Below are 16,766 nucleotides of genomic sequence, written 5' to 3'. Positions count from 1 at the left end.
ACCGGGTCCAGGTATCGTCGGAGAATACTAAGAATTAAGTCTTTTAGGCATTTGGGAGAACATCGGTACATGACATTTTGTTTGGGACAGTAACTTCTGTTATTCTTTGTCACGACATTCTCAGAAACACTTCATGCTTCTTCATCAGGTGAATCAGCACAGAAATATACACCGCGACACTGAAACATACACCAACACTGAAATATAAACAAACACTGACATATACGCCAACACTGAAATATAAACAAAATCAAATCACAAAAAGATTACTCAAATATAAACCAACACTGAAATATACACTGACACTGACATATACACCAACACTGAAATATACACTGACACTGCAATATACACCAACACTGAAATATACACCGACACTGAAATATACACCAACACTGAAATCTAAACAAAATCAAATCACAAATAGATTACCAACGTCTTATATAGTATGTTACATATTATTCCTATTTGCAAACAAGAACTTGTACACCACAAGAGTGTGCTCATTGGGAACATCATCACGAAATTAGATTTAGCTGTCGGGACCTAACAAGTCGTTAATGTATGTTATCGCTTCATCAGGAATAACCTACCGTGTATACATGAGATAAGCTTCATTATCAATTTCAGAACCCAAACTATTAATACTTTTATATCAGACAGCATTTCTAATATACGATTTACTGAAAAATTAAGAAAATTTGCTAATATTATAGCAATCGATTTCATGAAATTAGTGTTGCCATGCATGGCTCTATAGTAGAAAGATCTATGGATAAATGTGCATTAGAAATTGACACTGAGATTTGAACTTATTTGATTTGTTCGCTATATTAAAACTATCACCAATAAACCTATACATAGCCGGTTATCAAGTGAACGATAGTATCATATAATGATAAGTGTCATGGAAATGTTCGCTAAAATTTCACTCTTTCGAAAAATTAACAAATAATGCTATTTATATTTTCTATGAACGACTTCAGCTTGATGACTGGATTATGTTGGTGCGACAACATCGAGGTTAATGACACTGACAGCTTCAATCAAATTTCACCTCACCAAACATTCCCTTTCGTCATGAGCGTGTACGCCCCACCTTTGGACGTACACGCCCGTAACGAAAAGCAAAGTTCGGTGAGGTGAAATTTGATTGAATAATAATAAGAAAAATAAAAGCGACAAAACCCTTTCCATATCCAATAGAAATCTGTGCATAAAGCAGAGTCGATTGCACGTTTCCGACTATATCATGACCATGTGTTTACGAATCACTATCAAATAGTAATGATACCAGGTGTTCGCGAAAAGGTGAGAGTATCCTGTCCCACCGGTGGCATCCGTCACCAACAACATTAATATCTAACATTCCCCAGCCAGTAAACTGGCAAGCTGCCGCAAGCTGCAATAGAATGTTAGGTCACTTCTCTTTGTGACCAACACGCAGGACACTTATTGACATTCTATTGACAATCTATACCCGACTGACCAGCTCTGGATACGGCTGACCAGCCTAGAATAATCGACAAAGCAAACCATCACATCGACACTTGCATGGTAGGACCGGCAATGTTATTTTGGCATTTTGGCATTGTGTGTTCAATGTTATTTTGGCATTTTGGCATTGTGTGTTCAATGTTATTTGGGCATTTTGGCATTGTGTGTTCAATGTTCTTTTGGCATTTTGGCATTGTGTGTTCAATGTTATTTGGGCATTTTGGCATTGTGTGTTCAATGTTATTTTGGCATTTTGGCATTGTGTGTTCAATGTTATTTGGGCATTTTGGCATTGTGTGTTCAATGTTCTTTTGGCATTTTGGCATTGTGTGTTCAATGTTATTTGGGCATTTTGGCATTGTGTGTTCAATGTTATTTTGGCATTTTGGCATTGTGTGTTCAATATTATTTTGGCATTGTGTAATCAATGTTATTTTGGCATTGTGTGTTCAATGTTATTTTGGCATTTTGGCATTGTGTGTTCAATGTTATTTTGGACAGTACGTTCACCAGTAAAACAATATAGGCAATATCCGTAATTTCCTACCAGCTACATCACTTACAGATTATGTACTGACTATTATTGTATTGAATGTGGATGCATTCAAAAGTAAATGATTGTATTTTCATTGTCTTCATGACGTCATATGGCTTTGCTAAGTTGTAAATAAAGGACTCTGCCAAAACTATACTTTTATGGAAAGTTTACTGTTAGAAAGTTGAAGTCATGCCTCTTGTCTTGTGGAGAGTTTTTTGTCACTCTGAATCTTTAAGCACAGATTTAGATTTGAAACAGATCATCATGATGTTGTTTCACTTGTCTCCTTATTTCTAGTCCAGGGTTGCGTCCCTTGGGCACGCCAGAAACCTATGATTGTGGGTTCGAATCCCGGTTCGCCCCGATTATGTTTCTAGGTTTGTCAGTACCATACCCGTGCTCGTGGGTTTCACCGAAGTGGTAAACGTCTGAGACCTTCATCACTTCGGGCTTTCCTCCCACATTAAGCTGACACGCCGCGATATAACTGGAATACTGTTAAAAGCAGCGTTAAACCCAACTCACTCACTCATGCACTCTTGTTCAGGTGGGTAAATCAGTGGAAAGGACTTGGCTAGTTGATGGTTATTGAACGACATCACTTCTGATATACCTGAAGCTTCAGTTAAACTTTTTGTCCAAACTGCCTTGTTTTGACTTTCCAAATCCGAGCAGACATTCGATTCATATGCATTAGGGGGCACAGGTGGCCCAGTCGTCTAAAACGCCGCGATTCGCTGTACAGAGTTGCGTTCCTTGGGCACGCCAGAAACCTATGATTGTGGATTCGAATCCGGGTTCGCCCCGATTATGTTTCTAGGTTTGTCAGCACCATACCCGTGCTCGTGGGTTTCACCGAAGTGGCAAGCGTCTGAGACCTGCATCACTTCTGGCTTTCCTTCCACATTAAGCTGACACGCCGTGATGTAACTGGAATACTGTTAAAAGCGGAGTTAAACCCAATTCACTCACTCACCCAATCATATGCATGAAGAAACAGATCAGCAGGAAGGGGGGGGGGGGGGGGGGGGGATCATAATTGGTGCCCAAGGGGATGCCTACTTCTCGCTTAAATGTCTAACGTACTTAGATGTAGACCGGTAAAACTTCAGATGGCATTTGCTTTCATGTTTCATAACTTTTCCTTAACCTCTAAAGATAAATATACAACTGTGTCTATGGTAAACACGTTTTACAACAAACGCCCCGTGGATCGAGGAAAGGCCTTTTCCCTTAAGTTTGTTATGTGGGAGAGAGGTGTACACCGTTGGAAATCAATGGTTTTGTCACAATTGAACTTGGTTCCTTTCTGGGATTGTAAACAGTCGAGCAAATCCTTTGTGTTTTTGAGAATCTAGATGGTATTAATTCCACTTGTATCAAATACGTCTGCGAATATAAAGACAGTTCCTTGAAAGTATTAGGGATTATGGTTAATCATTGTGACAGAGATGTTGGACCCAACAATATATCTCTCTTTGTACGGATATTTATGGAGATTTGAAATCCAGAACAAAAGAGGAATGGACAAGTCTTTGAAACGTTGATGGCACGGATGCATGGTTTTGGCAGTTCATATGTCACTTACACCAGGTTCTTTGATCAAACAATTAATGTAGTGATTCTCACATATTATGGTATTGCTATTTGAGGCCATGTCAGTGAGAACAACACCAAAGGTTTCATGTAGTGCATACGGTTTTTGAATGACAGCGGCCTGGGTCACAATAAGTTTCCTCTTTTTCCGTTTGTGCTTTCTACAACTGACTTGGCCCACTCTGAAAGAGTGAGTGAGTGAGTGAGTTGGGTTTAAAGCCGCTTTTAACAGTTATATCACGGCGTGTCAGCTTAATGTAGGAAGAAAGTCCGAAGTGATGCAGGTCTCAGATGTTTACCACTTCGGTGAAACCCACGAGCACGGGTATGGTGCTGACAAACCTAGAAACATAATCCGGCCGAACCGGGATTCGAATCCACAATCATAGGTTTCTGGCGTACCCAAGGAACGTAACTCTGCACAGCGAATAGCGACGCTTTAGACGACTGGGCCATCCGTGCCACCTCCACTCTGAGAGACATTCAACAGGTTCATCAGGTTAAGTTGTTATCCCAATTTGTAGGACGTTGCTCTCAGTTTTTCTTCCATATTTTAATCATTGACGAAGGCATCAATAGCAATTAAGTGAATCTTACATATACATGGTAAGAAGTATTTGCAATTAAATGTTCTTTCTGACAAAGGTTACCCTGAATCGGTCCCTACGACAATATTGAAATATTTGCCATTGCGAATTTTCTTTTTTCTCAATTTTTATTATCTAGCAGTTAAGTTAGCATTCTCAACATAAATAATGGTTTGTTTGTTTGTTGTTTAACGCCGCACTCAGCAGTATTCAAGCTATATGACGGCGGTATGTAAATAATCGAGTCTGGACCAGACAATCCAGTGATTGATATCATGAGCATCGACCCACGCAATTGGAATCGATGACATGCATCAACCAAGTCAGCGAGCTTGACCACCCGATCCCGTTAGTCGCCTTTTACGACAAGCATAGTCACCTTTAACGGCAAGCATGGGTTACTGAAGACCTATTCTACCCCGGATCTTCACGAGCAAATGTCATTTAGAAAGTGGTCAAATGTCAGAAATGTTATATTTTGGATAACACGTTCTTAGTAAAGTACAGATTCTCGTACTTTGTTTGGGTTGAGTCCCGTCCGACTCCGGGATTCGAACCCACACTGCCAGAGTGAGGCACCTAATCGTCATTACACATTTGTTACATTTAACCACTTTCTAAATGGCATTGTGTTTTCATAGCTTTCGGCCATTGGAGCCGTGTCAATTTACAATTGTCAGAGGGGTACACAAAGTACGTGATCTAGACTACCAGTTGTCGGACTTTCATTTTTGTGGAAGCCTCGGTGGCTGAGTGGGTTAGATTGCTGACTTTGAAAGTTTTATCCCTAATATAACATTTGTAACAATGCTCACATAGTTAACCTGAGAAATTAAAATTGGAAGGAGACTTGAATTCATTTAAACAAAGAAGCAAAAGGCGGCCATTTGTTCAAGGGATTAAAACTGTGACACATAGTGACGACCCTAGCTGCATGAAAGGCTTGGTCATTGCATTGAGTGTCCCTGGGGCGTTGCTTTTTCAAGAGTGACACTGATTTATAACTTAGACAAAGCTGTGCAACACTTTGAATAAGAGAAATAAGAAATAGACCAAATATGTTGAGCATGTCTACACAATTATATTTTATCAAATAGCAAAATATATTTTAAGGAATACAAGAGCAAATGGCAAACTATAACAATACTTTAAGACGGTGTACAAGGTTGCAAAGTCAAATCGTTTTACAATTAAGATGTTATTTTCTTGTGTCTGTTTGTAAACACGTTTCCCACACGATGACAATTATTTTGGGTTGGGGACTTGTCTGCGTAAGTAATGTGACGGAAATAAGCATGGGTGGATCACGAAACATATGACGCGTTCAAATTCCAATCTTAGTGGTAAATAAGTTGTGTGATTGGTCATGACAAAAATGGCATCGGATTGTCCTAAAAACAACGATGATCTTGGTGTGAATATATTTTTGCGTCGGTATTCAGGATTGGATACAATTTCTTCCACAATAACAACTGAGTCCTCTCTTCCCACGTGACCAGTGTCCGCTGAGCCACACGTGTGACACGGTTAAAGACATCTTGAACCGCGCCGTTTATAGGAACATTTAGTTGGTATTTCAACATAATTTGGTGAGCACGATCCAGCACGAAATTAATGAGACAGAACTTAGCCAATGGCATCAGACGTTTTGTATGGCTGTGATATATATGTGTGTGTTGTCAACTCTATTTTGTATATTGATTCATGGAAGATCATAGCGTCTTGTAACAGGTGAGAAAAAAGTAAACTTTTGTCTTGCTATATAGAGAATTCATGGCAACTGGGGATAGCAAGAAGGAGAGTTGTGTTTGCTATTGTCTTGTTGTATAGAGGATTCATAGCAACTGTAGACAGCGAGAAGGAGAGTTCTGTTTGCTATTGTCTTGTTGTATAGAGGATTCATTGCAACTGTAGACAGCGAGAAGGAGAGTTCTGTTTGCTATTGTCTTGTTGTATAGAGGATTCATTGCAACTGTAGACGGCGAGAAGGAGAGTTCTGTTTGCTATTGTCTTGTATAGAGGATTCATTGCAAATGGGGATAGCGAGGAGAGGCTTTTATTTATTATCGTTTCTTGTATAGAGGATTCATTGCAACTGTAGACAGTGAGAAGGAGAGTTGATGTTGTTATTGCTTTGTATAGAGGATTCATTGCAACTGGGGATAGTGAGGAGAGGCTTTTATTTATTATCGTTTGTTGTATAGAGGATTCATTGCAACTGTAGACAGTGAGATGGAGAGTTGTGTTTGCTATTGTCTTGTTGTATAGAGGATTCATTGCAACTGTAGACAGCTAGAAGGAGAGTTGTGTTTGCTATTGTCTTGTTTAGAGGATTCATTGCAACTGTAGACAGCGAGAAGGAGAGTTCTGTTTGCTATTGTCTTGTTTTATAGAGGATTCATTGCAACTGTAGACAGCGAGAAGGAGAGTTGTGTTTGCTATTGTCTTGTTGTTTAGAGGATTCATTGCAACTGGGGATAGCGAGGAGAGGATTTTATTTATTATCGTTTGTTTTATAGAGGATTCATAGCAACTGTAGACAGCGAGAAGGAGAGTTCTGTTTGCTATTGTCTTGTATAGAGGATTCATATCAACTGTAGACAGCGAGAAGGAGAGTTGTGTTTGCTATTGTCTTGTTGTTTAGAGGATTCATTGCAACTGGGGATAGCGAGGAGAGGCTTTTATTTATTATCGTTTGTTTTATAGAGGATTCATTGCAACTGTAGACAGCGAGAAGGAGAGTTCTGTTTGCTATTGTCTTGTTGTTTAGAGGATTCATTGCAACTGGTGATAGCGAGGAGAGGATTTTATTTATTATCGTTTGTTTTATAGAGGATTCATAGCAACTGTAGACAGCGAGAAGGAGAGTTCTGTTTGCTATTGTCTTGTTGTATAGAGGATTCATTGCAACTGTAGACAGCGAGAAGGAGAGTTGTGTTTGCTATTGTCTTGGTGTATAGAGGATTCATTGCAACTGGGAATAGCGAGGAGAGGATTTTATTTATTATCGTTTGTTTTATAGTGGATTCATTGCAACTGTAGACAGCGAGAAGGAGAGGATTGTTAATAGTCTTGTTATCTAAAGGATTCATGGCAATTTTAGATAGCGAGAAGGAAAGGATTGTTTATGGTCTTGTTGTATAGATGATACATTGCAGCTGTAGATAGCGAGTGAGTGAGAATGGTTTGACGCCGCTTATAGCAATATTCAAGCAATATCACGGCGGGGACACCAGAAATGGGCTTCACACATTGCGAACGCTTTAACCACTAGGCTACCCGACCGCACCTGTAGATAGCGAGAAGGAGAGGATTGTTTATGGTCTTGTTGTATAGAGGATTCAAGGCAACTGTAGATAGCAAGGAGAGGATTTTTTTTTTATTATCGTCTTGGTATATAGAAGATTCATTGCAACTGTAGATAGCGAGAAGAAGAGGATTTTTTTATTATCGTCTTGTTGTAAAGAGGATACATGACAACTTTAGATAGGGAGTAGGAGAGTTTTGTTTATTATCGTCTTGTTGTATTAGAGGTTTCATGGCAACTTTAGATAGCGAGAAGGAGAGGATTTTTTCAATCTCATTAAAATCAGACCTCAGTTCTCACTACCGCTGAACAGAGATCTGAGGACATCCCATTACGGGTCACGTCAGGCCGACCTTGCGCGAACTTTGACCGACCAATGGAATGACCAATCAGAAGGCAGCTTTCTCATGCTTTACGGCACTAATTTCAAATTGGCGACTACGCTTCGAAACATATTTTGACAAATTCTCGATTACAAATTTGAAACCCGAACAAAATAACATTCTGGAATGGTTTATAGATGGTCTAGATTGTATGGATTCAGTCGTTAAACCCGTAACTATCGTTCGGAGTTTTCGAGGTTGCATCACATTCCGACTGTCACTTTCATAATCTGGTAAGCGATGCTCTGATTGGTCGGATGAAAGGTCGTTCTGACGTGACCCCTAATGGGATGTCCTGAGATCTTTGTTTAGCCGTAGAGAGAACTAAGATCTGATTTTAATGATATTGGGATTTTTTAAAATTATCGCCTTGTTATATGGAGGATTTATGGCAACTGTAGATAGCGAATAGGAGGGGTTTATTTCGGTGTAGATCCTAACACCTTTAGCAAGCAAATGATATTACTTGCTTGATAAAGGTGTTAGGATCTACACTAAAACGTCGCACTAATAGTAATAAAGAAGTTGTTCATCCATAGAACTTGTCTTTCTTCATCACACCAACTTCTAAATGCCACTGAAAGAAGTTTATTAAATTTGACCACATTCTAAAAGGCATTGTGTATTCATTGTAAAATATCATAAATTTTAACCATTGCAATATATATTGCGATAATATCCTTTCCTTCAACAATGCAGATTTCAAGGCTGAATTTAACATGATGTCTATTAAAAAAATTTAATCAATCGTTTCCTGCCATCTGAAGTTTAATGAGAAAACAATAAATGAAATACCGGACTTCCCCATTGGTAACATCAACATATAATTTGGGGGTATTATTTTAACGTAATGCTGCCTTGAGGAAGATTTAAAGATCAAATGACAAATAAAGCAAATTTAATTTTTCACGTACTTTAAAACCATTAAAATATGTTCCATTCAATACGTCGTCAGGAAAATACGTTTTGGCTATGTACAAATGGCTCTTCACGGTGCTACAAAAATACCATTGACGGCGTGCTACAGTTGTGTTGGGGACCTTTATTATAATCATTATCTGACAGCATTCATTCCCTATCAAATACATATTCTGCAAACAAGTTTTCAATTATACAGATATGAATTTCCGGACTTATTAACCTCAATTTTGCAATTGATCGGAAAGGGCCATATGGAGCAACAATGGCTTGACAGACATTTCATCAAAATAAAACACGTTGAACAAAGGGGTGTAATTACGACCAACAGGCCTGTCGCTTCTGTTAAAACCCTTATGTCGACACTGAATGTTATTTGGCTCATGTCACTGAGGTTATGCATGTCATGTCAATGTGATGTTGTCTGCATCACTGTGCATGTGGACCACGGCTCACTGACTTACCGCAGGAAATATTTTTATCAAGGGTGAGTGGTAGATACTTTTTATTATTTGTTGATTCATCTTATCTACACTATTGTATTTGTGTATTCTTAATATCGTCTTCCCGAGGCAAGGGAATTATCATGCTATGTCAATTAGAATATGACCTGTTAAACAGATCTGTAACCACTCCCGAAAACAGAATTGTACTATCGGCCTGAGGCCTTTCAGTACGGAATAAAACCTATCCTTATCCTTAACTGACTATAAAAGTCCAGCTTCCACCCTTGCCGAACTAGGCTGGAATGGCGGGATTTTGTTTTGTACAGTAAAGTACGTTTATAACGAACACGCTTATAACGAACTGACGGATATAACGAACTGACTTTTTTGTCTCGACTATTTGCTATAGTTATGCTGTATATATGCTCATAACGAACTACGGTTATAACAAACTAAAGTTAGTGGTCCCTTTAAGTTCGTTATAACCGTAGTTTACTGTATTTAGATTTATTTTATAGCTACAGCACCAAAACCAGCTTCTTTTTTTTAAAACGCTCAGCCTGAATTTTATTTAAAGAATATCACCTTGCTACGAAGTAACTTTGGTGACAGACATTTTCCTTTCTTTTCAACAGTCTGGAGCATATCAAATAAAAAGTAATTGTTTGTTTTCGTTGCCTCACGCCGCACAGTTTTACGGCACCGGCACGTAAACAATAGTCTTGACAAGATAATCCAGCAACATGATAGCTCATTTATTGATTTTGCTGATACAAAAACCGACATGTTAATTTTTAATTACATTTGCTGGGCAAGGGCAGATATTCTGCTGCTTACAAGTAGGGAGAAAAACTTAATATATGTTCGTTCAGCAAGTTCCCATATACCCCGCTGTAAACTGCCCATACCGCCATCAAACAACGAACAAGAACAATGTGTAGTTTGTCTGGTGCTAGTCAGACCACGCGGGAATTAATACAGGATTTGCTCTTCATTATCAGGCTCTTAGTTTCCCATGTCGCTTTTGTTCGGAAGCTTGTTTCGCAAATTATCATTTTTCATTTAATGGAATGGTACTTATAATCGGATCGTTTATCCATCCGACGTCTATAAACATATTGTTTCATCTCGCCGAGATTGGATGTGGTTACCTGGATTTCGTGTGATTAATGGCCAGTCTACTTTAGCAGGCAGACATGTACCTCCCGTTATATTACCGAAGGGAGTTCTGTGTACACATATAGGCAGGGGGAGGTTCTCCATGTACGCCACGCGTATCTGCAGAGATACGTGCGCTACCTTGAGGTCAGTCGGCATCGTTTCGAGGTTTTTCTAAAGTGAGTAAAATTAAAATGTTGAACATGAAAATGTATTAATAATAATAATAATAATGATGATGATGATGTATCATCATAATATGTTGTTGTTGTTGTTGTTATTATTATTATTATTATTATTATTATTATTATTATTATTATTATCTGAGAAGAGAATAAAAAAAACGCGATTCAGTACGTACCTCTAATTTTCGTACTAGGTTATTTTTACCTACAGGTAGGGCAGGACATACTTGCCCTTTTCGCGAACACCTGGTGTCATCACTGATTTTCAGTGATCGCGACCTTAAACCCAATTTCACCTCACCTCATCTTTGAGACGACTATTAACTTTCAAGAAATTACCAATACATGAAGAATGCCTTCTCTCACACTGCAGTCCAAGGTTTATACTACCCCGGTTAAGTGTCCTATATTATGCTCGACTGTGCGTTGTGTTTTGCCTTATGAACATCTGTTCAGTCCGTCGAACAGCCTTGCTTACATTAGTTTAACGTCTCTCTAAGTCTCCGAGGGTGCCGTGGGATAAACTGTAGCTGGGTCAGGTGACGCAATCTTTCTCAATCTATTTCTTAAATGTCATATTCCTCGATGGTGGACAGCTGTAGATACGATTTACACAAACTTATTTTTGTAAGGAAGGATTCAGTACAGAGATGGGGCAGATATTGTATATTTCCTCCACACCATCAAGGCCACTGAAAGAACATGGTCCTAGACACCATGCCTGATAAAGCCATGGCAGCTGTACTTCGGCGGGTAATACAGAGAGTATACACTTAAGAATTGACCGTCGGGGCTGGTGTGTTAAGAGCTAGGGACGGTGGTGTAGCCTAGTGGTTAAAGCGATGGCTCGTCACGCCGAAGACCCGAGTTCGGATCCCCACATTGGTACAATGCTTGACCCTATTTTCCGGTGCCGTGATATTGCTGGAAAATTGCTAAAAGTGGCGTGAAACCATACTCACTCACTGTTAAGAGCTCCCTCAGTAAGTCAGTAACAATGACAGCGCGTCATAATACATTTACATCAAGTACAAATCGTCACAATGACCGACACGATACACGAGACGGGGGAGATTTCCGAAGTTGTTTATGTAGCAGTTGCATATGTTGGTCATCATTGATCAGTTGGCCGATAATTGAAAGGTGATTATAAAGATGTGTCAAATAGATACTAAGGTTAATTAATAGATTTATGTATACTGTCACTGTTAGTTAAGGCACGGAGGATGTCGATACTAAGAACGTTTGCAAGGGCATTTTTCGTTTTGTTCACTAGTATGAGTCGTAGCGAGGATATTCGTGAACGATCATTCAGTCAAACTCTCTGACTTTTCTCAATGTATGTTAAAACGCCGAGTTCAAGATTAAAGGGTCTACATGATCAGTTACAACGCTTATGTGTGTATTTTTGCAATGGAATTCCTAGGGGATTCCCCAGGAATGTGAAACTTGTCCGTCAGTGTTAACGTCATTTCAAGAATACAGTCTCTTGATAAACGTATGAACGTCAAATTGTGTCATTCATACACTTGTGAACGTCAATTTTTGGTCATGTCACCGACTTCTCGTCCAATGGAAAAGCCGCATATCGGGCAAACTTCACATTAAAAAAATACAAGATTACATCTGAATAAACTTCCTGGGAAAAGGTACTCAGGACAGATGCAGTCGTCTATTTGCACGTGGGTCTATTGTAGCAGTGGTATATTCGGCTAAGTTAGCATCCGAGTAAGAGCCTCCGTAGATGCGGGATGTAAGGCACCAGAAATCGCCGTGCAGAGTTACGTCCCTTATGCGTGCCAGGAACTTATGGTGGTTGGTTTGAATTCCCAGATTCGCGCTGATTATGTTTCTAGGTTTGACGTTTGTCGTTTTATAGTCTATAACTGTACACTGTTCAAGCTTTGACTCCCTCACTCAGTGAAACGCCGCTTTAACAGTATTCCAGTTATATCACGGTGTGTCAGCTTAATGTGGGAGGAAAGCCCGAAGTGATGCAGGTCTCCAACGTTTACCACTTCGGTGAAACCCACGAGCACGGGTATGGTGCTGACAAACCTAGAAACATAATCGGGGCGAACCCGGATTCGAACCCACAATCATAGGTTTCTGGCGTGCCCAAGGGACGCAACTCTGCACAGCGAATCGTGGCGCCTTAGACGACTGGGCCACCCATGCCCCCTCAGTGAAACTATGCTCTCATATATAACTATCTAACTCCCTGTAAGTACAAAGGGTTCCCCCGCGCCCGTGATTGCATTGCGTGATACATAATGTATTTACGACATATTCATTTTTCCATGTTCTCATACATTCATATTATATCGGTTATTATCCTGTTTTATTTTCATAGTCCCACAACGCGGCCACCATGACAACCTATCTAGCTACCTTGGTTCTGACTGCAATCATTTTCATACACGGTTGCGAAGCAACAGACGTTCCACGCCAAGACCCATCACCTTTACCAAGTAGACAAAACGAAGACCAGCATGACACGTATGTCAATGATGCAGCTGGGGGCAATGTCTCAAGAACACACCCAGAGTCGAACACCACTCAACCAACTGAACCCCCTCTCATCGACAGAGGCTTGGTGTCTCGTCAACAATACAAAATAATAAAAATCACGCTTGACATCGTCATCAAACCAATCGTCTGCCTGGTAGGACTTGTGTTAAACGTCATCGGTATATGTGTACTTCTTCAACCAGCCTTACGGCACGGGTTTTACGTCTACCTAGCTGCATTGTCCATCGCTGATTCGGGATATCTTCTGTGTGGACTTCTCCGCTCGGCAGTCAAGTTCTATGGATATTTTGACCCAGTTGAAGCTACGAATATAGAAAACACCATCATACCCTACCCAGATAAGCTAATCGAGATCGCTTTCTGTAAACTAGGCGCCTACTGCATCATGCTGTTCTCGCTGGACCGATTAATCGCCATTTTTCGGCCACTCAAGGTCAAAGACTTTGTCCTATCCCGCCATTCCAAATCCATATCCTTTACGGTGGGTATCATCATCTTGGTGTTTCACATCCCTAAAGTCACCAACTTCGAATATGCGACCCTATTTGATCAGGAATTGAACATGAGCTTCACGGGGTTAACACCTGTCAGGCACGAAGACGGAAGCGTCATGGCCACCGTGCTGACTGTTTACGACATGACATACGACATCCTGTTTACGTATCTTCCCCCGGTGTTCATCTGTGTGGTGAACATATGCATAATAGTCCAGATTCAGAAAATCCGCAACTTCAGGAAGCGCTTAATGGCCGAAACTTCGTATTCAAATAATATTGAACAACAAAAACTAATTATTACCGTGTTCGTCATATCGGGGTTCTTTCTCATGGTCTACATTCCGTTGATAGCGGTCCGCAACCTAACACAAAACGATCCGGGTTATCGCCCCTTTAAGCGTGAACATTACCTCGTGATGGTCTTTCCATCGTTCATTTCGTTGGGTTGGTCGATCAATGCTGCCATCGACTTCACCGTTTATTTGGGGACCAGCGATCGTTTCAGGCTGGCCCTTTACAAAATGTGTTGTGGGAGGCGAAGGAATATGGGAAAGAGACGCAGCTGTCCTTTGGGCCCGAAGAAGGGCTGCAGTCCTTCAACCATCAGTCACACGGGCAGCAACTCTCCACAGAGCACGCGCAGTGACATCGCTTCCGTTGTGAAAGATAGTGATAACGTTTGGGGACAACCAAGTAATATTCATCCTGAAGGGTTGAAGGGACAAGAAGCTATAAATCACGAATCCTATTAGGTCGTCCAATATTCAGTGTGTTTACATCTCCACCCTACACTTCAGAGTGAGCGACAGAGCGAAACAAATTTTAAAAAATCAATGGGAAAGATATATTTGGTTGAGAATACGACTGAAAGTTGTGTGTGATATTGAGATATGTGAAAACAGGATTCTTGTTCTCATAAGATGGGCAATGAATATTTTCCAAAAGTTGTTCAGAAACTGTCTGCATCTTTCTTGCGCTATAATTTATAGTGCAGCGTTTGTTGCATCGGTGCTGAGAGCATCATGGCCAAAGTTCCATTGCAAGACGGAAGAAACGAACATTTTGTTATTTTTTAGCAGGACTAGTTATTTAGGACAGTCAAGAGATACAACTGAGAGGCATATTTATCATGCAAAACTGTTTTTTTAACACGAGCTATCGCGTGGGCGATAACAAACCATATCACATGGCTTTGCAGACCACTGTGACGTCATCGTTATCACGCCATCACAACTGAATGACGTCACAACTCTTTCTGCCACTTCAGCTGGATAGCTGTACCTTTTACATTAAAGACACTGTTTACTACCGAAATAAATGGAAGAATGATTTCGGAAGATAAGTAGTATTTTACCCTCGTGTATTTTCAGATCAAATATAGCAAGCCTCGGAGTTTATAGATGTGGATTCGTGCTGTGGATTATGTGAACCGTGACTAGTGGAACAGGCGATAGGAATTTTGTACACATGCTTTCCTTTCATGTTCACAAACTGCAACAATACCCATGTTATGTGGAGGTATGCACGTGTATTTGTACAGGGCATGTAGAAGGAAATACAGTGAAATACAGAGATATGGAAGGAAATAGCACAAGTGGCCATACTTTACCTTGTAGAATGTATCATGCAGTAAAACGATGGCGGTTTCATGTAGCGAGACGTTTATACATCTAACTTATTCCACTATTCACACAACATGGAATGAAAGTATTTTTATTAACCTTTATTTAGTCAAAGAATAACTAACACCAAGACCAGAAATTTAATGAATGTTGAATGTTTTCATATGTGACCATAGCTTCTCTATTGATATCAGTCTACATACATATGCACCTGTAAAATAATCCAACACATTTGTTATTCCGGATGATTTCACAAGGAACAACACCGTCCGGAGGACTGGGGTTTCACTTTATGTAAGACGGTATTTATGTATTACAACATACGCCTGGCCGTACACCGAAGCTGGAAGCTTTTGGAAAACAAGCACACCAACAATCGGAATACTATTTAAAGTGTTCCAAACTGTCCATCATTTTAATCTATGTGTGCATGAGCATTCTGTTATTACAGTATGTATTGCGCCGTTTAATCTGTAGGTAAATATAGTATGTCTATCTACGAAATATGAAGTTTTACACCACAGAACATATATACATAATGCTGTTATAGTTTATATATAATAATATGTCCCAATGTACATATGTTTTAATAAACATTTAGAATCTATTATGATTGTTGCACATTTTCTAGTTTATATTGGTACTTCTATATTTCTATATCCACACAGAGTTTTACCGCATGACATTGTGTCTCAGTATTTCATCATTTTACTGATTTTACTTCTTAAACATAGCTACCAGTCTATTTAAATCTAGGACTGATCCATTATCACAACAGGTAAGCCTCGCATGTTTTTATAAGCCATCCCTACTAAACTGTCTGACTAATCGGGTGTCTGACTTATGGGGTATCACTAACTGAGCAACAAACAGCAGTCTGGGTTCGATGACGTTGAATCAACCAAGTCACCGAGCCTGACCACCAGACACTCTCGCGTGACATCGCCACGTGACTAACGATTCGGAACGAGCAAAATCCCCACATTCCCAGCTCGGATGAGGCTTTATATTTTTTATTACTTTCTTTCCCGACCTGCCGACCCTTAAAATCAGCAATGTGAAAAAAAGATTAATTCCAGTCTTTCTTATTATCGTCGACCCCGATAATCAAACTTACGAAAAATCACAAATGGTTTACCCAGACAAGTGACACATGCTCAATGATCTTGTGTGTTCACTCAGGGCATGAGGTGTCGTTGCCACGACAAATAGCACCACTCTGAATTCACCAGTACTCCAAACAATGTGTGGCTGTATTCCCGGATGAATACTAACTCTTCCCTGTCGCTGAAAAAAGCTCGATTCTGATTGGTCAAAATCAGATATGTAATTCCATTCGATACCTAAATATGAACATGCCTTTTCACACTAAAACTTGCGCATGAAAACATCGACCTAATGATCCGCATCACAGGGCCGGCTTGTCTTCAGCTAAACATTGGAAGTATTAAGACATTCTTCGAGGTGTTTCTGTGGGCAATGGTTGTGCAACTAGTCACA

At 40.0% G+C, this 16,766-nt stretch overlaps 1 protein-coding gene across 1 annotated transcript; it reads left to right on the top strand.

Moving 5' to 3' along the window:
- The first annotated feature begins 12,986 nt into the window (after window positions 1–12,986).
- On the top strand, window positions 12,987–14,396 carry LOC139456055 (probable G-protein coupled receptor B0563.6). Its single transcript, XM_071237563.1, has one exon. The coding sequence runs from the start codon at window positions 12,987–12,989 to the stop codon at window positions 14,394–14,396; it is 1,410 nt and encodes a 469-aa protein (XP_071093664.1).
- The last annotated feature ends 2,370 nt before the right edge of the window (window positions 14,397–16,766 follow it).

Source organism: Haliotis cracherodii, unplaced genomic scaffold, assembly GCF_022045235.1.
Source record: "Haliotis cracherodii isolate W230 unplaced genomic scaffold, xgHalCrac1.p SCAF_11, whole genome shotgun sequence".
NCBI classification, from domain to species: domain Eukaryota; kingdom Metazoa; phylum Mollusca; class Gastropoda; order Lepetellida; family Haliotidae; genus Haliotis; species Haliotis cracherodii.
This window is presented reverse-complemented; position numbering and strand designations above follow the sequence as displayed.

Coding starts and splice junctions, on each gene's coding strand:
- LOC139456055 (XM_071237563.1), top strand. CDS start 12,987: ATGACAACCTATCTAGCTACCTTGGTTCTGACTGCAATCATTTTCATA.